Genomic DNA, 22,465 nt, shown 5'->3' with positions numbered 1-22,465 from the left:
CAAAACATTATTTAGCAAAAATGTTCTACATTTCAAACATAATGACTGTAACCTGCCACTGACAACTGCAGTGCGTTAGGTGGGTGACTGAATCGTGAATACCTGCTACCTTTACCGAAACTTTCACTGGGTTTGACCGGGTCGTGGAGCTATGCCCCCCTTTCCAATCAAAGAAAGCCACTTCCTTCCTTTCCCTGCAGCTCACATAGTAAAGTCAGCTGAAACCACACAAGTTCACGAGCCAAGCAGAGGTTCACGAGAAGCCCGAGGCTGGCGGCGCATCCATAACACTAATTTCACCCGTGCGGCTGCAGGATCCCTGGCCGTAAACGTGAGCGTGCTTGCAGTGAGCGGTATTCCGCATCGGAAAAGAATGAAAAATGGAGCAGGAGACTGGAAACAGACCATGATCGTATGTGCGTCCGTATTAAAAATAAGAAGGGGGAGATGAACGTTAATGTGGGATGGGAAAGTTAACCAAGGCACGAAGGATGCAACCAAGTGGCAGAGTCACTTTCACACTGGTTTGGCACCTCTCTTAGTTTCAGCTGTTGGTTTCATAGTTTCGGTAGTACAATGATGAGCTGCAGTTCAGGAACAGTGGGGGCTCTGAATGAGGGGAATTCACTGCTGTTGAAATGATCTAGATTTCTGCGTTGATGCCTCCTGAAGTGTATTTAACAGTACAGCAACAAAACGGCATTTATTTGTATAGCGCTTTTTACAACTAGTGTTGTCTCAAAGCAGCTTTACCGAAAAGCAGTTTATAGATAAAAACAAATAAATAAAAAGAGGCCATGTAAGAACCATGTAAGAGGAAGAAACCGTGAGAGGAGCCCAGGCTCAAGGGAGAAACTCCTCCTCCTCTGGTCGACCCCCGATGAGGGAAGATATACAAGTATACAATATTAAATACACTGTATGGACAAAAGTATTGGGACATAGATTTTAATCATTAAATTCGGGCATTTTGTACAGTCTCATTTCCACGGGTGTATAAAATCAAGCAGCTAGCCATGCAGCCTGCCTTTACACACACTAGTAAAAGAATGGGTCTAAAGAACTCACTGAATTCCAGCGTGGTGCTGTAATAGGAGGCCACCGCTGCAACAAGTCAGTTGGTGAAATTTCTTCCCACCTAGATTTTCCATGTTCAGCTGTTTGTGGTATTATTTAAAAGTGGAAGCATTTAGGAACCAAAGCAGCTCAGCCATGAAGTGTCAGACCACGTAGAGTTATAGGGCGGGCTGCCGAGTTCTGAGGAGCACAGAGCTTAAAAGTGTCCAACGCTCTGCTGATCAATACCTGTAGTGTTCAAACCTCCTCTGGCATCAACATCAGCACCGAAACTGCACCGGGAGCTTCATGGCAGGGTTTCCATGACTGAGCAGCTGCATTCAAGCCTTTCATCACCAAGCACAGAGCCAAGCGTCGGATGGAGTGGAGTAAAGCGCCGCCACTGGACTCTGGAGCAGCTTCTCTATCCGTCAGTCTGATGGACGAGTCTGGGTTCGGCGAATGCCAGGAGAACGTTCCCTGCCTGACTGCGCTGTGCCGGCTGTAAAGTTTGGTGGAGGAGGGATGATGATACGGGGCTGTTTTTCAGGGGTTCAGGGCTATGTTCCAGTGAGGGGGCATCTTAATGCTTCAGCACCAAGACATTTTGGACAGCATGACTGAGCCCCAGTGACCAAAGCAGCTCCATAAAATCATGACTGGGTGAGTTTGGTGTGGAAGAACTTGACTGACTCTCACAGAGTCCTGACCTCAACCCCATCAAACACCTTTAGGATGAACTGGAACATTGACAGACACTCTCCGGAATCTTGTAGAAGATTCCCAGCAGAGTTTCAGTTTCCGTTTCTCCAGAAGTCTGCATATCTGCGATTTTTGAACCACAGAGTTAAAAATAAATATCCAGTAAGTGAAACCACCTTCTGCAGCATAATGAATGTAATGCCATTATGCTGGTTATACTGAACTTGTTATGCTGCCTAAACCCGACTGAATCAGAAGGATAAAGCAGAAGTCAGGACACTGCGGGTGTCCTAAAGTCGAGAGTGTTTAGGAGGTTCTGTCTAGTTAGGATACTTTCGTAATACTCTTTTCTTTCATGGCATTATAGTAAGACAAAGAACTCAGGGACTGTTATTCTGTAAAAGCTACTGTCCTGACACTTGGCATAGGGCAGGGTGACCTTAGGCTCACGGGCAGCTGCTCCAGAGGATCCCATTCTATTGGTCAGTACTTTCTATAGGGATTATACAAGCTGTCCACAACGGGTGACCTTACAGAAGCTGACCTAACTAACTAGAAGACGTGTCTGGACACATTTAGAATACATACACTTACATACGCTACATGGAGTATTGGGACACCTACTCATCACACCTACAGGAGTCCCATTCTAAATCCATGGGCGTTAATATCGAGTTGGTCCCCCTTTGCAGCTACAACAGCTTCCATTCTTCTGGGAATCTTCCTACAAGATGTTGGAGAGTGTCTGTGGGAATTTCTGCCCATTCATCCCGAAGAGCATTTGTGAGGTCAGACACTGATGTTGGACGAGACATGAAGCCTTCCCAGAAGAGTAGAGGCTGTTACTGCAGCACAAACTCAGTATTAATACCTTCATTTCAGAGGAAACACTATGAGCAGGTGTCTGCAAACTTTTGGACATATTGGCCTGACGGTTTAAACCAGGGCTGTCCAGTTCCACTCCAGTTCATTCTCAAACACGCATGGCTCAGTTCCGCTTTTCATTTCTAGATTTAATGCGTGTGTATGAGCCGAGAAATGGCCACACTGCTTATATGAGCCTTTATATTTAGTAACTACTGCAGTCTCCTTAAGTGGCGGTCACTGCGGCCAAAGCGTTGCCATAGAAGATATTTGTTTCAATATACTCTTAAGAAAAGGGGGCTCTTTAGGTAAGGGAATGGTTCTGTTCAGAACCACAAGTTCTATACAAAATCATTTCATGCTTAAATATTCTACAGAACCTTTTTAAAACGGTTCTATATAGCACAAAAAGGGTTCTTGTATTGCTGCTTTAGTATCTTCTTAATTGTCAGTCACCTCAGCCAAAGGATTTCCGTTGGGGCTATTTGTTTCCATGTACTCTTAAGAAAGATGGTTCTTCAGGGGGTAAAGGGGATGTGTCTATTTAGAGCCATTAGTTCTATATAGAATCATTTCATGCACAAATGTTCTATAGAATCTTTTTGAAAATCCTTATAGCACCAAAGAGGGTTCTTCTATTGTTCCAAGCTTAATGTCATCACAATAGATGAACCCATTTTGGTGCTATATAGAACCATTTTTAAAAAGGTTCTGTATAGAACCATACACCGCACCTCCACCATCTGAAGAACCAGTTCACCATGCATGCAGATGGTTCTTTGAGTGTTGATGATTCTATATAGAACCGTTCCCTTTACTAATTCTGCACAGCACTGTGTGTACGTGGGAAACTGAGGTTGTCATTTGTGAGGCACTACAACCTGTTCTACGTTACTATTTGGAATAGAACCACAAGGTGTAGAACACACCTCTTTGAAGATGAGGGGGAAAGTAGTTAAGGTGATCCTCCCATGGCAGGTTTTTTTTTTTTCCCCAACACACAATTTTGAGGTTTTGTTGTGAACTCGTTCAGTTCGTTGAACTGAACAAAGTGTAGTGTGTGTGTGTGTGTGTGTGTGTGTGAGCACATCTAACGTTGACTGTGGTTTCCAAGGCCACGTTATAGTCATGGCGAAGAGCAAATGCACCAACAGCAAAAACACAGATCAGAGAAACAGCGGTGTGTGTGTGTGTGTGTGTGTGTGTGTGTGTGTGTGTGTGTGTGTGTGGGGCCAATGGCAATCTCCTTCCCAACAGCGTAGGAACACACACACCGTGGCTTACCCAAACACACAGAGCGAGGGAAAACGCCCTGCTCTGCAGGCCCCACAGTGCTCGCCTGCCTTATCAAACCACAGAGTATCGCCGTGAAGTGTTGATGTGTTTACCACTGCAGTCTTAAGTGTTAAACTGTTTTCAGGAGGAGGTGAAGGCTTCGTGTTAACTGCCCTACCTTCTCAACATGAAACAGAAAAAAAGCTGCTGCCTTCACGGTTTGGACATTCAGAGCTGCTCGTGCAGGTCACTGATGTGTCTCAGTGTAGGTTTGCTTTTCAACGACTACATTTGCAGTATGAAGGCAATGACATATTATATATATCAAAAAACGTTATGCTTTTCTGAACATATTGTGCATATCGTCAGTACTTGTTTCATCACAAGACCAAAATTAGTCCCATTTAACTGCACTGAGTGTTGAATATTGAATAAAAATGAGTGATGCTTTGCTTTATTCCTAAAAATGTTAAATATTTTCTCTTTGGAATTTGTGAAATTGGACAAAGCAGGCTTGGGTGGCTGTAAGTGTACTTTGGGGGATGCGCAAGTGCAGCCTGTGTGTGGGAAACACTGGTATAATCCAGCAAATGTAAATGATTTTGGTTATAATAATGCTGTCCAGTCTTTAACAGTGTCTTAGTACTGAAGCAATGCATTTGAACAGATTTCACAGGTGAATATCAAGTGCAGTAGAATCTCAACACGTATACTTTGTCCACATTGTGAATCTCTTAACTATTACAAACCTCCTTCTTCAATCTGAATGATTTTAATAATCCTCAGTATATTGTTCTTTAGCTTTTTCTTCCGCTCTAGTCTGGTTTCCTGCTGATATCTTGTCTCTCTGCTTTCAATTCCTCCACAGAGAGTTATTGGAACAAGTGGCCGAGTTTGAGAAGACAGATTTCAAGTCCAACAGTAAGGTGGGTGCTTTTCAGCTCCAGAACACCAACATGTTGAAGGCGGAGAAAGACCAGACTTGTTTATGAAGATGGTGTTTAAAACCTTTTTTTTCTGCCCCTCGTCACTTTTTCATGGTTAATGTGTTAACTTTGCAGAGCGATGTGTGACATGCAGCACATCGATTTCTCACACAACATGCAGCACAAATCTAAATCAAGGTTGCTCACCCGTATGATAATGTGAGGGATGTCGCATTGAGATCAGGGTGGGCTTTTTGCATGTAAAAAAAAAAAAAGCTGTTACTTAGTGTTACCCACTACACCAACCAACCACACCAGCAGCGATATAAGTATACAAGTATAAACTCTTGTCATGATGCATTAACCTCTCATGCCCTTTCAGGTAAATCAGGAGTCCAGTAAACCTAAGTTAGCCCCACTCAATGAGGGAGGAGTATCTGAACTTCTCAACAAGGTAAATAAGTCCTCATCACCTCAACAAAGATTCTCTCAGTCTTAAGCTTGACTTTAGCATCCAGTGGATCTGTACTTCCTTTACTGTGTTGATCTGTAGGCGTCTGTTCATAAACATAAACCAGCCCAAACTCATTTACTATAAAATGAAATGGTGTTTGTAGAAATTCAGAAAAAAGCCGCGTCAGTCTCGACTGCATATGTGGACATATTTCTATATTGTGCTCTATTTACACAAAGTTAGGTTAGTTCATCATTTATGTTGAACAGACTCTCCCAAAGTTTTACGCTGCTGCGCTGACGTTGAACCGCGTGCTGCACTGGGTCGGTATGACCAACAGGTCAAAACCAGCTCTAAACAAAGTGACCGCTGGGCCCTGATTGGTGCTCTGGCTTTGCGCTTCTTTCGTTTTGACATGTTACGTTTTTATACACACAGAAACCAAAAGGAACGACAGATTTCTCAAAATGTAGGAGGAAAAAGTCGGATATTAGACTCTGAAATGTAGTGGAGTGAAAGGAAAAAGTCGCCCAGAACGGAGAAACTTCAGTACAGATACACCAAAAATACTAAAGTACAGAAACTAATTACATTTACTCAGTTACTCAGGTACTCAGGTACTCAGGTACTGTCCACCACTGGTCTTTACACCTGTTACAGATGTGAGTCAGCTCCTCTGATGTGTGTGGTCAGATTATATATTATAGTGGACTGACTGCAGGATGTTTGTAGTGTTGATGTGATGAAATCTACAGTATCAAGCAAAACGCACCAACGTAGAATATAAAACAGTTTTTTACCATCAGCAATTGAGTTCCCTTTAATAGTGCTCTATGTAGCAATCCAGAGTTTTAAATGTAGGGTGTAGCAAAGAGAGACCAATTCAGACAGAGCACTAGAAGGTTCCGTTTCCTTGCTGTGATTTAATTTCTTACTTTGTTTTATCAAATGGGAGAAGTCTTCAGATTCTTTATTAATAACTGCTCATTTTGTTTATAACTCTGCTGCTTTTATTTTTCAGGAGATTTCCAGACTACAGGAGGAAAACGATAAGCTGAGAGCTAGACTCCGCACTTTAGAAAGCCAGGTAAAGAAATAAATCAGGAAATTGGATGAAACTCGTTAGAGAAGTCCAGATTCAGCTCCTCTGCGTGAGCTAATTTGGGTGTTTTACAGCAGGGTAAGCGTCCATATGTCCCATGAGTGAAACTCCAATCCTACCCAGCCTGCAGAAGTATTTTCATTTTCTATTAATATTAGCTCATTTTACAATGCACTGCACTACAGTCCCCAGCATGCACTGCAATGCAATGTGCTTCTCCACTCCTACCCCAACAACAATCTATGGGACAGCAGTTACACCACAATTCTACAAAATTCCACACCAGTCACATCACCAAATGCATTTCAGCTGCAGTTCAGCATAAACACTTAACAGCAGCTCAGACACTGAGCCCAAGTGTTAATGAACTTGCAGCAAAGAAAGGACACCAGGTGTGTAGTTCAAGCAAATAGGTAGTTTTTAAACACTGAGCCCTTGGGTACATTTAAATATTGAATATTTAAAGTATTTATGTAATATTTCAAGTTCTACCACAAGTGTCTATATTTTACTATTGAAGTTTTTGAATATTTTGAAAGAACAATGGCCAATTCAGGTTACAGCACAACCTTAATTAAAATGTTTTATTTTCTCTGGCTGCAGATTTGGTGTGATTTTTTTTTTTTTTTTTAATATGACCCTTTTATTGATTGAGTTTGATACCCCTGCTCTATGTCATGGTATCATGTATTTGTACCCACTGTAGGCCATGAGTGCTCTGGATGAGAAGGTCAAGGCTGAGAGGGCCCTGAAAGACCTTCAGAAGATCCAGGGAGATCAACAGGTATGTCTGTCCCTAAACAACTCTGGCTTAATTGAACTAAAACAAGCTTCAGGAACGCCTTTAAGACTGTGTGGTGAGTTTTGAGCCCTTGGTGTAGAGGTCTGCAAGGGACTGGTTTTTCAGTCCCACTCCTGCATGAAATTGGAATCTTCTGCCCCGCTCCCGCCCGCCACCGAAACGTTTTGTCCCGCTCCCGCCTGCCACCGAAATGTTTTGGCCCGCCCCCGCCCGCCACCGAAATGTTTTGGCCCGCCCCCGCCCGCCCCCGAAACGTTTTGTCCCGCTCCCTCCCGCCCCCGAAACGTTTTGCCCCACCCCCGCCCGCCACCGAAATGTTTTGTCCCGCCCCCTCCCGCCCCCGAAACGTTTTGCCCCACCCCCGCCCGCCACCGAAATGTTTTGTCCCGCGCCCGCCCGCCACTGAAACGTTTTGCCCCGCCCCCGCCCGCCACCGAAACGTTTTGTCCCGCCCCTGCCCATGCAGTTCCATGAAGGTGAACTGACATCCAAAATTTGACACAGTCTAATCACAAACATGTGATCTTCTGCTGCAATAACACGGCAGTCGTGGTCATCAGGCTCACTGTGAGTAACTTCACCAAACGCCATTTGTTCCCAGTAAATATAAAGTAGGAATTAAACCTCAGAAGTTATTTTTGGTGATTTGCTGGGCAGCTGTGGCCATCGGGCTGAAGGCTCCGCCGTCTCTGTAAGATATGAGAATCTGTGTGTTGTTCATCTGATCAGCTGCTTCACAGCTTAATAAAGCGACTTAATTTTGTTGTCATTTTGTTTTGTTTATATATGATTTAGTTATCATTCTACTTTATTTAGGCTGTTCATTAATTTCCGGGATTTCTCTTCATGTATGCATCATCCCGTCTGCTCCCGCACGCAACACTGAAAATTAGTCCTGCACCGTGAGATATTGTGTGGGGTCCAGCAGGAGTGCAGACCTCTAGCCTGGTGTTCCAGCTAAATTCATCTGTAGTGAGCGCAGAATGAAGATAAAGATGCGTTCATTTTTTTCTATAATTTGGTGATTGGTCTCCACATGTGTTGCTGCATGCTGATTCTTTATTTTCCTTTTTTTGGCTGGTGATTCCGTTTGATTTAATTTTTTTAATTTTTTATTATTTTCTTCACTGTCCTCTGTCGGCTCTCTGGAACATTTGGGGTATGTACTGAGTTTATCACTGTACACATTAGAAACAGAAGTTGCTCAGTTGTGTAGATTGTTGCTCACAAAACTCAGCAAACTTGACAGTAAAGGCCGGCCGTCCTCCTGATCTATTTCAGTGCGCGTTGCGTGCTCAGGAGATCTCTAACCTGGAGGACACGGTCGCAGCCATGCAAGCCGACTTTGAGAAATCTCTGACCGCAAACGCTACTTCCCAGAAGGAGCTGCAGGAGAGCCTGGTGTTGGCTAAACATGACCTGTTGCGGGTCCAGGAGCAGCTGTCCCTCGCTGAGAAGGTACCGGACTCTCGCTCAACCCACAAGATGGTAACATTCAACACTGTCAAAAGAAAAACAAAAGCAGCACATTTTTGGTTCATTTTATTTTTTTAGCTACACCAATTAAAAAATGCCTGCTGCTTTTTTACGTTTTATAACAAATGAACAGCTAAAAAAGTTGCCATTTCTGACAGTTTGTCATCAAGATGTTATTGGCAAATGTGAGATGAACCTTTATGTTCCTCTTGGTTAGCGGTGATTTTTGCCTCGTTTACCATGGACTCCATTTTTGGCCCCCAGCCTCTTTCCAACAGTAGAGTCATGAATGCTGACCTTATCTGAGGTGAGCGAGGCCTCCAGCTCCTTAGATGTTCATCTAGGTTCTTTTGTGACCTCCTGGATGAGTCGTCGCTGTGCTCTTGGAGGAATTTAGGTTCACTGTTCCAAATCTTCTCCATTTGGAGATAGTGGCTCTCACTGAGGTTCTCTGGAGTCTCAGAGCCTCAGAAATGGCTCTGTAAACTTTTTTCCTCCCTGATATATTCCAGTAACTTTTCCTCATCTTTCTTTCTTTTGATTGAGGCATAGTGAGCTGCACATTCAGAACTTTCAGCCTTCACATTGCTGGAAAGGTTCTATTTAAGAGATTTGGGTTCTACAAGGCTGACATCAGTCAAACCTTAGTGCATCTAGTTTAGATTATGAACTGACATTGCTTAATTTGTTGATTGATTAATTTTTCAAACAGGGCCAGTTGGTGTTAGTTAACTTTTTTCCCAATGAGTGAATGAGATAGATAGTGAGATGGGTGGATGGATGGATGGATGGATAGACAGACAGACAGACACTTTATTTATCCTGAAGGAGATTCAGCAGCCAGTATGAGTCACAAAACACAGGACAGTAATAATAATTATAATAAGGGTGATACAATATAAAAACAAGAATAAATACAAAAAACCCTCCACAGCCATAAATACAACTAGAATTAGGCACAAATATGCAATAAGATCTGTAACCTGAGATGAAAAGGCAGTGCAATAGACCGTACAGGGAGGCGCAGGTAAGAGCATATAGTGACAATACCGAATAAACATGTGCAGATATTGGTACTGAAATAAAGTGTCTTGGTGTTTTCAAATGTGCAAGTTGTGCAACGAGGTGTGCAGAAAGTGTAGTAAGTACAGTAATTAACAATTAAACTACTTTTTCATGGCACTGTATCTAAAAATATATGCATCATAATAAATATGATTAGTAAAAGGAGACTTATAAATTAAGTAGTAAAAAATGTTGATTAGTGAAATAAATGTGTTATTTAAATTGCATTTACATTTGTGATGAATCTGTGCATTAAAAATAATAAAACATCCGAATGTTAAGAATTCACCAATTTTGATGTGTATATGAGAAGAAGAGCCTTCTTGAACATAAAGTCCATGTTACTTTTTACCCTGCGTTACATCTTGCCCCGCTCCCCGCTGTGACCGCAGTGTGCCCCATAATAATCCATACATGCTAAAAAAAAAAAGATACGTATTTGTTCAGGAGCTGGAGAAGAAGTTCCAGCAGACGGCTGCATATCGGAACATGAAGGAAATCCTAAGTAAGAAGAACGATCAGATTAAGGATCTCAGGAAAAGACTACAGAGGTGAGTGCTGCTGTAAACGATACTAGATGATCAGTTAAGAGGTGCTCACCTGTTTAAAAGCTTTCAGGGTGAGGATTCCACTGCACTGAAAATGCTGGAGTCAGCACTGTGTTTGATCTGTCAGTAGAGACGGTTCAGTCTGACCCACCCTGTTCAGTTTCGCTGGTTTCCTGTGAAAACAGCTGTGTTTGAGTCTGTGGCTACATTAATCTTATCACCAGGAAATTCTCTGGTTTCTTCATGCTACATCAAGGAGAATCACTGCCATCTTTGAACATTGGTGTGCAGGTTTAGTTGAGTTTTCTGCTCAATTATAGAAAAAAATCACAACACGATTATTTTGGTCAATATTGAGATCATTGTTGCTTATCACAGTCACTCATTGACTTTGGAAACATCACGCATTGACTGAACTTTAATCCCTTCTGTGGTGTTGATGTGCTTGTAACTCAGTGGTCTGGTGGATCCACCACATTATTGTTTAGTTAAATCAATACAGCCACAACAATTTATGTAAAAGTACCAGATGTTTAAAATATCACAAGTGTCCAGCGTAGGGTTCTCCTTTAGCAGCTGTAGCCAGTCAGCAGCCTGTCCATGTTGTCCCACCTCAGACACACACACACACACACACACACACACACACACACACACACACACACACACACACACACACACACACACACACACACACTAGGCCATGTAGGAGGAGAACAGAGTGAAGGACACAGCACCTTCACACTTTTACTCCCCGCAGGTTCAGCCCAGCACCACCTGTGTAATATAATTGTGGGGGGGGTGAACAGAGAGAAGACCCTGAAAATGGGTTATTTTATATGTTCTTCACAGGAAATGAGCAAAAGCCAAGAATCTGAAATATAAGTAATAAATCACATCATTTTTTTCTTTTGGTAAACAACACACAAGTGTAAAAATCTTCTCTTTATCTAATTTCAACTGAAAAAGACAAAAAAATAAAGGAAAGAGGTTCACAGGATTTGCAAAACGGAATTCGGCGCAAAAACTTTTTTTTCTCAATTTTCTCAATTATTTTGATTTCATAGTCACTGAAATTTGATGAATCCTCCAGCCCTAGTGCCGCACATTATCATTTTTTTCTCTTCAGAGTAAAATTCTAAGGGCTTACAGTACAGCACAGGCGACGGTGTCACAGCCAGCACAGCTGCAGGAGGGGCTGAGCTCGTCGGTGATTACAGTGGGTTTAAAGTCGAGAAGCAAGTCAGATGGGAAGCACGTCACTGTATCGCAGATGTTCTTTCATACACGCTGGAGTTTTAGTCATTGTTTTACAACGACACAATGTGGAAGTGGAGAATATCATCAAATTTTATCATTAACATTATAAACAATGTGCTTTTTTCAGCATGATAATCAGTCTTAGACAACACTGGCTATGCCCCTCAGCATCCGCTGACCGCTCGGTCATTTTACGTGGCCGACCACTTCGTGGCTGAGCTGCTGTCGTTCCCAATCGCTTCCACTTTGTTATAATCCCACTGACAGTGGACTGTGGAATATTTAGTAGTGAGGAAATTTCACGACTGCTGCACAGGTGGCGTCTGATCACGGCACCACGCTGGAAAAAAATGACCTGGGAGAATTAGAGGTTGAATTCTCAGGCTCAGTGTCTGAGCTGCTGAGCTGACGTTACATGTTTACATTGGTTGAACTTCAGCTAGACTGGCTGGTGATATGACTGGTGTGGAATTGTGTAGAATTGAGGTGTAACCGCTGTCCCATAGGTTACTGTAGGGGTTGATTCTGACCTGATGCATTAAGTGGCATTGTGTTAGTAAGCGTATTGAAATGTCGCTGGTGGTAATTATTCGATTAGAGTTCCTCTTTTAAACCTGTCTGTTAAGTCCGCGCTGCATAAAGCCTGCAGTTTCATGTTGGCAGTAGTTGTGAAACTGAACCGGGTTTGTTCGCGCTGGGAAAACGCCGAAGTGTGACCCTGTTTAGAATCACTGTGGCTGTGTTCTTATACATGTATGTTGTGCTGTTTCCGCAGGTACGAGTCTGACGAGTGAAGTCTTGCCCCGTGGGACACACCTGCTCAGCGCGACGGGGGGGGGGGGAGTTTATGGACAGACGCTTTTAACTTTGATGCTATACACTACAAAAAGGCAAGGGACCAAAGAACGAAAGAACAGAAGGACTAAAGGGGACTTTAACGCAGTCGCTGCCAGTTCCTCTTCAGAAAATCCGCCCTTCTGAGTACGGCTTTATAGCAGAAGTAATATTTTTTGCAGGATAGGGATGTTATTTAGGTTCGTCTGTAGTTCTCTCAGCTTGAGACTCTTAAATGTGTGCAGCTTATCATGGAAACAACTCTACCAGTTCATGTTTTGCACTAAAGTTCATGCTTAGTTAGCTGAGGAGGAAATTTTCATGCCTAAAGCTTCGTTCCCATCTCTTTCATGGGGACTCCTTTGACCCTGAGGCGTAAATCGTTGCCCCTCTTTGGGACCCTTTGTTGTTTTCTTTTTTTCTTGTTCTTTTTATGAATTGTTTTGCTATGTTAATGAATCAATGTTAATGAATTAGCAGCGGTAGATAAGAGTTATTTGGCCATGCAGTAGCAGAGTAGAACCACATCAGTCGAGAACTTTTTCTTTTCATTTTTGTTGTTTCTTTTTTCTGTTTGTTTCGGCTGTGTTCTTAACTGTAGTTCATTCTGAGCAGAAACGCGTGTCTTTCTTATGAGCTTAGTTTAATAACACTATGGTGAAAATTTCTCCTCCTCTTGAGCTTCATGGGTTTTATTTTATGCGTCGCATTACAAACATTTCTCAATGTTACATTTCAGAACCAGAACAGAATGTACTTTTCTACTCAAAGGTTTACGCAGACCAGTTAGACTGTCCAGTGTGACGATATAAAAGGACACTTTAACGGGAAATTTCGCAGATTTATTAACATTTCTGCATCTTTCAGCAGTTAAGATGTAAACAATGCTGTTCAGAGTGGTTGGATGGGAAATCTGCCGTTCTAGAGAAAACGACAGTCCGAGCTGTTCACAGTGGTGGTGATGGGAACCAGACGTCAGAAACATCGAACGTCGTTAAAAGCTCCTGACAGTTTGGTGATAAGACTGACGTAGTAAATGTAAGTGGTTCGTTCCTCCGGTCACCAAATCCAGTCACTTTCCAGACACATGGAGATGCCAGGGGTAAAATGCCAGGGATATACGTCTCCACTTATGATCAGATCACTTGAAATAGATGTTAATACCAGGTGTGAACAGGGCGTAACGCAGCTGCCCTTTACTGTTATTAAGTTAAGAATTAATTAAGAGATATTTTTTTAATCCCACCTCTGCATTTACCCCATCCGTGAAGTGAAACACCACATACACACTAGTGAATACACACACACTAGGGGGCAGTGAGCACACTTGCCCGGAGCGGTGGGCAGCCCTATCCACGGCGCCCGGGGAGCAGTTGGGGGTTAGGTGTCTTGCTCAAGGACACCTCAGTCATGGACTGTTGGCTGTGGGGATCGAACCGGCGACCTTCCGGTCACAGGGCCAGTTCCCTGACCTCCATCCCACGACTGCCCCCTTTAATGCTTTACTTTCTATATGTACATTCTACATATATGTACATACATGTACAAGCCTAAAATATCGCTGCTGTCGGAAGAAAACCTCGCATCACATTTTTGTCATTTTTCAGTTTTGTTTTTTGTTTTTTTTTGGCATGATTTGAAATCTGTGAGCCTTTACATTGTGTATAAGTTTCATGAAGAATGGATGGAAGGAAACGGCCCAAAATGACTTGGAAAATCTCTGGTTCCATTGACTTACATTAAAAGTAAAGCAGAGTTTTTCCTTCTCCTGTAAAGTTACTATTTTGGAGATATGAGGTTTTTGAGATATGAGGTTTCCTCTCGAGAACAGCGATATACCAGTGTTTACTGGTTCTGGCTGGCCAGGGTCCAGATTTTAACCCTATAGTGAATATTTAGTTTCACGTTAAACTCAAACCAGCTCAGCAGTGGTTTCCAGCTGTTTGAACCCATCAGTGCTGAGTGGATCAACACTGACTCTTTTTTGTCCTGCACTAACTTACCGTATGTATTCGTCCAATTCCGGCTAATATAGACACTTATGATTTGTTAAGACCGCTAACGTTTAATGTTTTCCCCCTTTTTTGCTGAAGTCGGTCCACAGATCTCTTTTTCCACTCGACTCCTCTGCTTGTTTCCCGCGACAGGCTGTTTATCTTAAATGTCATGCTTTCATTAGTACAACTAATTAATTATAGCTTAAGTAATGAAACATTAACAGGGGAAGTTGTTTACAGCCTCCGTGAAACGAATCGTCCGCAGTTCCAACTGAAAATGAAACTTGGTCAGAACGCTTAGTCTGTTGAAGCTGCCTGGTGAGGCTGGTACCTGCTGGTTCCGGATGGTGAATAAAGTGTCTGTATCTGTGTTGTTGTCATGGCGACGCCTGGTTCCCATCACCACCACTGTAAAGACGTCTGAACCGCTTCACACCAAACCGCTCCGAAACCAGTCTGTTTACATCCCACACACTGAATTATGCAGGAATTCTACCAAAATCAGTGGAATTCCTCTTTTAAGATATTTTCTGTGTTGCACAGTCTAGTCGATGCTGTCCACAGTATATTTTTGTAAGACTTCCATCCATTTGTGTCCATCAGAAGCTACGGCTGACTGTAGTTGCGGCGGAACCTCCAGAGGGTCGGACACGTTCCTGCTGTGCGTGTGTGTCACTGTAATAGTGATGTAAAGATTGTGTGTGTGTGTGTGTGTGTGTATTTGTGGTGAGCTCATAAACCTTCACAGTACGGCTGGTTTGGCTTCTTCGCTGCTGATACTGTCGTAGATGGAACGTAGATGTTGCTGACCCCCTCTAAATCTCTAAAATACAATATTTCACTGTGTGGAAAACAACACCATCCGAAATAAACTCTTGCGGTCAGTGTAAATGTGTAGGTTCCTCATGCCTGTCCATTTACAACCAAGCTAAACCACATCTCTGTGTGTGTTTAGCTACAGGGGGCTGATGCATCAACCTGCGTACAGTTCGAGGAAAAAACTGGAACAGCAGACGCTTCTGTTTTATAGCAAAATGAAGTAAATCTTGCAGAATGAACTACTGGGGAAAGGTGCCCCCCTATGTGGGGTAAGAAGCCCCCTGGTGAATTTTTGCTGAGTGCACCATTTATATGTGGAATCATTTTCCAAATCTGGTGACGTTTTTCATAGATTGGGTTATTTAATCAGAGTAAACACCAAACATGTTATAATTTAAACCTCTGTTGCATGACGTTGCCTCAGGGCAACAAACTCATTTCCCTCACTTTACAGTAACGTTGTACGTGTTTAAAGACAGCGAAAGTGTTAACAACAAAGGATAAGAGTTTGAGTACGTCAATAAAAAGCATGTGCTTGGTCATACTATCTCTATAAACATTAGAGTATCAATTTTTTTGGCAAGAGATTTTGCAGAAATGAGTTTGTTGCCTAGAAGCAACACTGTGTGACAGTGGAATGGATTTAGCCAGTCAGAAGCCAGGTCTCACCACTTCAGGGAACACGGCTCCATATCACTTCTTCCCAATTTCACACAATGTTGCCTCAAGGCAACACACTCCAAAAGGACCCCTGCACACATTATTATTATTATTATTTTTAATGTATTTGGATTTAATAATCAGGTCCAAAGAAATAAGTCAAGAAAAGTGCTAATTGCTCTCATAATGCGTGGAGTAGAGATGAAAAGGGTTAAGATGAAATTGGGGCCTCTGTCTGTTTGTCTTAGTGATTCAACACTAGAACTGTCAATTTGTGACAATGAATTTAATTATATAATATTAATTAGGCTTAATAATTCAGGTGTGAATGTTACTCTGAGCTGCTAAGCTCATCTCCAGCAAGATGGCAGGAAAATGTGTAGCCCAGTTTCAGCCAATTGCAATAGTTAAGCCGGTCAGCACAGATGTAGCTAGAACGTCCACTACAGGTTGTCCAGGTTAGACCCAGTATTTTTACTGCGGTGGAAAATTACTGGGAACAAACTGAATGAAATGCAGTTAATACATTTCTTCTGTGGTTATTTTTGGCCCACATTACTGAAAGAATGATTTTTATTCACTGATAATCAGCTTAAACATCTGAAACCGGTCTGGTTCATGCGTTTGATGAGGCTCCTGTTTCATAAGGTTTAGTAAAAATATTGTGAGTTTTGTTCCTGTGCATCAGTTCCGCTGCTGAATGCTGCCTGACTGGTTGATGTAGTGATCCAGAGGAAAACCAGCGTGCTCCACTGATGCGGAGATGCATTCAGATGAATTTATCTGCGCTCTCTTAGTGTAGAACATCCAGCGTCCGGCGACTCGTCTGATTTCTCAGCAGAGTGGCCCATCAGAGCCGGGACCAGCTGATTATCCGTCTCTTATAACTCATCAGTAGCTGCCCTGATGGCAGATTTTACAGTAAAGTATAAACATTCTAACAGCAGGTTGGAGAGCATTTCACTGGTAATCTCCCAAATGGTCACTTTAGAGGAGGAGGAAAAAACACACTTTACTTTTAATGTAAGTCAATGGAACCGGAATTTTTTTATTTTGGTCAATTCATCATGAAATTTAGGCACAATGTAAAGAACAAAAGCAGTTTTCAAATTGGGTTAAAAACTGAAAAAAAACAAAAAATGGTGATATGAGGTTTTGTTCCAACAGCAGTGATGAGCGGGGTGGCCATACAGCACACTGGGGTGGTACTGACCACCTCTTGGCTACACCCCTGCATTCAAGTCAGTCACACTGCAGTGAAGTCTTGATGGTGTGAATCTAGTGAAATAAAGTTTCTGGGCAGTATGTTAGAGGAGACCCGAGTCTTACAGGACATCCTGGCCCAAAAGCCAACTTTTACATTTTCACTTCAAAAGAAGAAAATATTCATTAATCAGAATGAAAAATATTCATTAATCAAATAATCAGAACTGTATGATTATATGAACTACTTGTACTCCATAAAATAAACACAGATCACAAGTTCACAGCATAATAAATCCCAAGAATTCGGTGATCCAGATGAAATTTCATGATTTGAGCGGAGCTACTCAGTAAATATGTAGAGATTTTGCCGTCATCAGTGGACTGGGAAAGAAGACAGAGTGGGGCGGGGGGGCTTCTGCAACCAAAGTTGCCCTACACTGAGCCGAGGAATCTTCCCTCTTGCCCATACTTGTACTTACAGTGGAGGGGAGCTTGGAAAACAGGCTACAGAAGTCTCATAGTAATAACTGTGAAAATGGATAAATCTAGGTAAGTATGAAACTAAACCAGACATAAAAAACTGCATTTCACTGCAAAAAGTGATATCTTGGCATCTTAATGCAACATTATGAACAATTTTACATTAAAATAACATCAACATCAAATCAAATCAAATTTATTTGTAGTGCTTTTTACAATGTATGTTGTCACAAAGCAGCTTCACAGAATTCCAGTAGAGACAAAGGTTTAACAAGAATGTAAAAAATGTAAAACCGCCCCGGTGGGCAAGCCAGGGGCAACAGTGGCAAGGAAAAACTCCCTCAGAACTGAGGAAGAAACCTTGGGAGGAACCAGGCTCACCAGGGGGGACCCGTCCTCCTCTGGTCAGACTACCTACAGAGTTATTATACTACTAATATTAATAGCAGTAGTGTTAGTAGTAGGAATAGCTGGGAGTCTATGAGAACATCAGTGTAGGGTGGGCAGCTGGTCCAGGGTAGGTGGTGGTAGCTCTGGCATGGGCAGCTGGTCTGAAGTGGGAAGCAGGAGGGCTCGGCAGTCATCCTTCGGTGTCCGGCCGGACATGTGGGCAGTTGTACACTCGGGGAGTAATAAAAACCTGTCGTGTCACTCGGCCTCGTAAGGTGACGGGATGCTTAGTCGTCTGATGTTATCTTTAGCTGGTGTGCTGAATTCTGACCCCCATGTTCAACTACATTCACGTATATGTGCATCAATCAGGCATGTGGATGCTGCGGATTACACTCTCGATTTCGGTTGTTAACAAACAGAAACATAGAACTGCAAGTGTAATCTATAGAGTCTGTATACAAACGGGAATCAGATTCTCTATCCTTCAGGCTAGGGATCTGGCCCTGTGACCGGAAGGTCGCCGGTTCCCAGAGCCGACAGTCCATGACTGAGGTATCCTTGAGCAAGACACCTAACCCCCAACTGCTCCCCGGGCGCCGTGGATAGGGCTGCCCACCGCTCCGGGCAAGCGTGCTCACCGCCCCCTAGTGTGTGTGTGTGTGTGTGTATATGTGGTGTTTCACTGAATGGATGGGCTAAACACGGAGGTGGAATTTCCCCGTTGTGGGACTAATAAGGGTCTCTTAACTGTAGAAAATCAGATTTTATGATTAATTCGATCAACAATTTTCCATGCATTGAGTAATCAGATAAAGAGGAAACTCCAGGGCTACACGAGTCAGACAGTAATCAGATTTCTGCTTTACAACCAGCCAGTAAACTCACAGAAGAAGACGCGACATAAACTTTAACTTCTTGCTGTGGCTTTTTTTTCGAGTCACTTTACCTGAAAAGATGAACAAACATCATCTAGAAGATGAAAAATATTTAAATCCTTCATTCCGGTTTCAGCGACGCTCCAAAAGTCTTCTGCTGCGTCCCACGGCGACGCTGCTCGCTTATTTCCGGTACCGCCGTCTGTTTTCGCACATGCTCAGAGTGAAAGAGTGAGAGTTCACAGCACTGAGAAATCTAATTACTCGGCTGAAATCCAGCCTCTTTATCAGATTCTTAACCAGATTTCTAGACCTTACTTTCAGACTGCGCCGTTTACACGACCATTTGAGTAATCAGATAACTGCAGGAATCTGATTATGACTAGATTATTTAGATCTAAAATAGATCTAAATAAACGCACTCGGTGGTGTAAACGTGAAGTACACTCAGCAACTGTAGGGGGAGCCCAAGAGCAAGAAATACCAATTGTCATAATGCTGCTTTAAATCTAGCTGATATATTTCTTATATTGAGGTTGTTGTAAGCTTATTATAAGATTTTTTTGACTTATTTCTAGACATGTTTACCCTTTTACTAGTTATTTTATTTTAATTAAATTCTCTCTGTGCTGCCAAGCACATTTCTTACAACAAGCACATTTATCTGCCAACACAGTGAGAGAATTCGTTTTACAGAAATCGCTCAAAACAGGTAAAACATCTTGAAATAAGCTTACAACAAACTCAAAATGAGAAATATTAGATATATTAACTAGAATAAAGATCACTTGACTTGCCAGGATATCGCGTCTTGCAGTGTTCCTGCTGTGTCCTGAGGCAAAACTCAGGTAAAAACCCTCCTCCTCAGTTTCTGCATGGACAGTCTTGCTCTGTTTCCCCGTACCTCACTTCCCCCAACCCCCTCACAGTTCACGCTCCTTCTCGTCTGGAGTGCTACGTCCACCTCTCAGATTTTGATGTCCTCTTGTATTGCACTGGTCTGAGGCTGCAGCTGGACGGAGGTCTGGGTCTTGGGCTAAGCTTAAGTGCTGGTGTTGCTTCAAGGCTGGATTTGGGACGAGGTTCATCACCAACATGTCCTTCTGACATCATGAGCCAAACAATCACACTGAGCGGGGACTTGACCCCGTTATCTGGGTCAGCCCTAACGGCTACTGGTGGTGGCTTTGGCCTAGTGGGCTGTGGTGAGTGGTTGACTGGGCTTATCTCCAAAGTGAAAGAGCTGCAGGAGGAGAAGGTCACCCTGGAGGCGAGGCTGACTCAGCTATGCGGAGGAGTCCATGCCACAGCAGTGGATAAAGGTGCTGTGGTGAGTGTAATGGAACAGGAGGGCAAGCTGGTGGAGAGTCGTTGGGAGATGGAATGTCTGGTTCTGGACACAGTCAGACTACAGAGAGTTCTAGATAACATCAGAACAAGTGCACTCCAGCTTAAAGTCAGGTAAGTCGTATGTGGCAGGAATATTTACTTTTGAAATTACTTTAAATATAATAATAATAATAATAATGTTTTTATTTTTAGAGCACTGCTCATGCTGGTGGCTGTTCAAAGTGCCAGTATGTCAGAATCTGCAGATCTGAGATCATAAGGAGACAGACATTCAGGAGCTTTAGGGTCGTTTAGAGCTTTAAGGACCAGAGCTTTAAACTCTCTCTAACAGATCCAGGTGGTCAATTACGTGTGTAACGGGGCGATATGAGCCACCTGTGTTGGTCCTGTGAGGATCCGTGCTGCTGCATTCTGTTCTGTTCCTCTGGTTCTAGAGGATGGGCTGTTCTCTCCAGTAAGAAGATCATTACAGTGATCACCTCTGCTTGCTCAGCTTGCTCTGAGAGAGAAAAGGCTGAACGTAAATGTTATTTCTCAAACGATAAGAAGCTGCTTTATTTCTAGTGTTTACATGCAGGATAAAGGTTCGCTGGTCAGTCAGTCATCAGTGTTGATCATCAGAGGGAATGGAAATGTACGATTGCGTGTCATCAGCGTAGCTATGGACACTGATATCAAGTTTCCTAACGACGTTGCCTAGAGATAACATACAAAGGAAAAAGCAAAGGCCGGTTTCCAGTGAAACCGAGAACTGTCTATTTATTATGCTCTGTGCTTGATTGTTAGTACCCTAAATCACATGATCAGTCATAGTGGACATCATCTCTGTGACCAAAACCTGGCAACGATTTTCACTTTTAATATATTCAAGTTAGATCTACATATGCAGAGTTTCCAGATTAAGTTTATTGAATGTGCACATATTGGTGGTTGTACCTAAACACCTGCAATATACATGCACTTTGTAGGTATAGAATTACTGACTGTGGCCCAAATCATAAATCATGGTTATGGTTATGGTTATGACCATCCTCGCTGTCTTACGCAGGTGGAAAATAAACAGAACCTAGAACTGTGAGTTCTGTTGGTTTCTGTTCGGGTCAGTTCAGCCACTGGTGCAAGAGCAAGTGATAATGAGCACCATTGACCAACACGGGCATCGCAGCAGTGCTGTGGATTCAGATTCAGAGGAAATTCAGGGAAATTGCAGTCATTACTGTTGCAGCCGTTTGTGTAAAAGAATAAACACTTTAATCATTTGAAACAAAAGAGAGAAATTTGCAACATGTACACATTTAAAGTGGCAGTGGCGGTGATGATAAATATAAAACATACTGTATACAGCAGCTCAGATTATTGCACCTCTGAGTTATTGCACACGTAATTAATTATTAAAAATAAATTAATCATTTTTATTACCACCCATTTGGACAGTACAATTTGGTATCGAGTATTGCACAGATGAACCAGGTTACACGTTAAAGTTCAGTGTGTTTATCTTTCACTCAAAGCTTGTCCCCTAAACCCCCCCCCCCCCCCCCCCCCCCCCCCCTCCCCGCCTTACAGGAATGCAGTAGAAACAAGATCTCAGTCTTTTCTACAGGTTCATACTAGCTGCATCAGCTTCTAGCATTACAGCCCAGGGCTAAATCCATAGCTATGAAATTTTATTTATTTGTTGATTTTTAGGATCCCGATTAGCCGCTATTATCCCGATAGCTACGATTCCTCCGGGGGTGAAGGTGACATACCATACATACATATAAACAGTGCAATAACAGTCAACAAAACAAGTCAAAACACACACACACACAAAAATACATTAAAAAAATGGAAAATAACATAGTAGGACAATTTAAAACATAAAATAACAGTAGAAAGATGATAAAAATGGAAAAATTACACTGAAAGAAAAAGTCATTTGGTGTATCTCAGACCTTAGCCGACTCTAAGATGGTAAATATCTATGTCCTTGGCCACCATGAAACTCCATCATAGTATTCTTGCAACTATCACGGACCTACCTAACCAAATTGCTTAAATAGTCTTTTTTTAATCAGTTTTTTAATTAGTTTTTATTAGTTTCTTTTAAATATTATTAAACATTATTGAAAATTGATGTTTCCTAATGACATCTTCTAGCGGTAACATACAAAGAGAAAAAAGCAAAGGCCCTAAAGCAAAACCTTGCGGGACCCCAAGAAGAAGAAGTATTAAATTTTTTGATGAGTGATTTTCCTGTGAAACCAAGAACTGTTTATTGATTATGCTCTGTGCTTGATTGTTAATACCCTAAATCTGCAAATATCACCAACGTTGAC

At 42.4% G+C, this 22,465-nt stretch overlaps 1 protein-coding gene across 2 annotated transcripts in view; it reads left to right on the top strand.

Moving 5' to 3' along the window:
* lztfl1 (leucine zipper transcription factor-like 1) overlaps nucleotides 1-13,037 on the top strand; it is a 19,272-nt gene extending 6,235 nt beyond the window's left edge. The window contains exons 4-10 of one of the 2 annotated variants that reach the window (XM_017723316.2): nucleotides 4,766-4,823; nucleotides 5,206-5,277; nucleotides 6,299-6,364; nucleotides 7,086-7,163; nucleotides 8,481-8,639; nucleotides 10,170-10,273; nucleotides 12,306-13,037. In XM_017723316.2, the coding sequence (XP_017578805.1) occupies nucleotides 4,766-4,823; nucleotides 5,206-5,277; nucleotides 6,299-6,364; nucleotides 7,086-7,163; nucleotides 8,481-8,639; nucleotides 10,170-10,273; nucleotides 12,306-12,324 (556 nt within the window). In that variant the 3' untranslated portion in view covers nucleotides 12,325-13,037. Of the gene's footprint in view, nucleotides 1-4,765; nucleotides 4,824-5,205; nucleotides 5,278-6,298; nucleotides 6,365-7,085; nucleotides 7,164-8,462; nucleotides 8,640-10,169; nucleotides 10,274-12,305 lie in introns of both variants that reach the window. The other variant, XM_017723315.2, reaches the window with a different exon arrangement.
* The last annotated feature ends 9,428 nt before the right edge of the window (nucleotides 13,038-22,465 follow it).

The sequence above is a fragment of the Pygocentrus nattereri genome, chromosome 24 (assembly GCF_015220715.1).
Source record: "Pygocentrus nattereri isolate fPygNat1 chromosome 24, fPygNat1.pri, whole genome shotgun sequence".
NCBI classification, from domain to species: Eukaryota; Metazoa; Chordata; class Actinopteri; order Characiformes; family Serrasalmidae; genus Pygocentrus; species Pygocentrus nattereri.
Note: the sequence above shows the minus strand (reverse complement) of the source record. Positions and strands in the feature narration are given on the sequence as shown.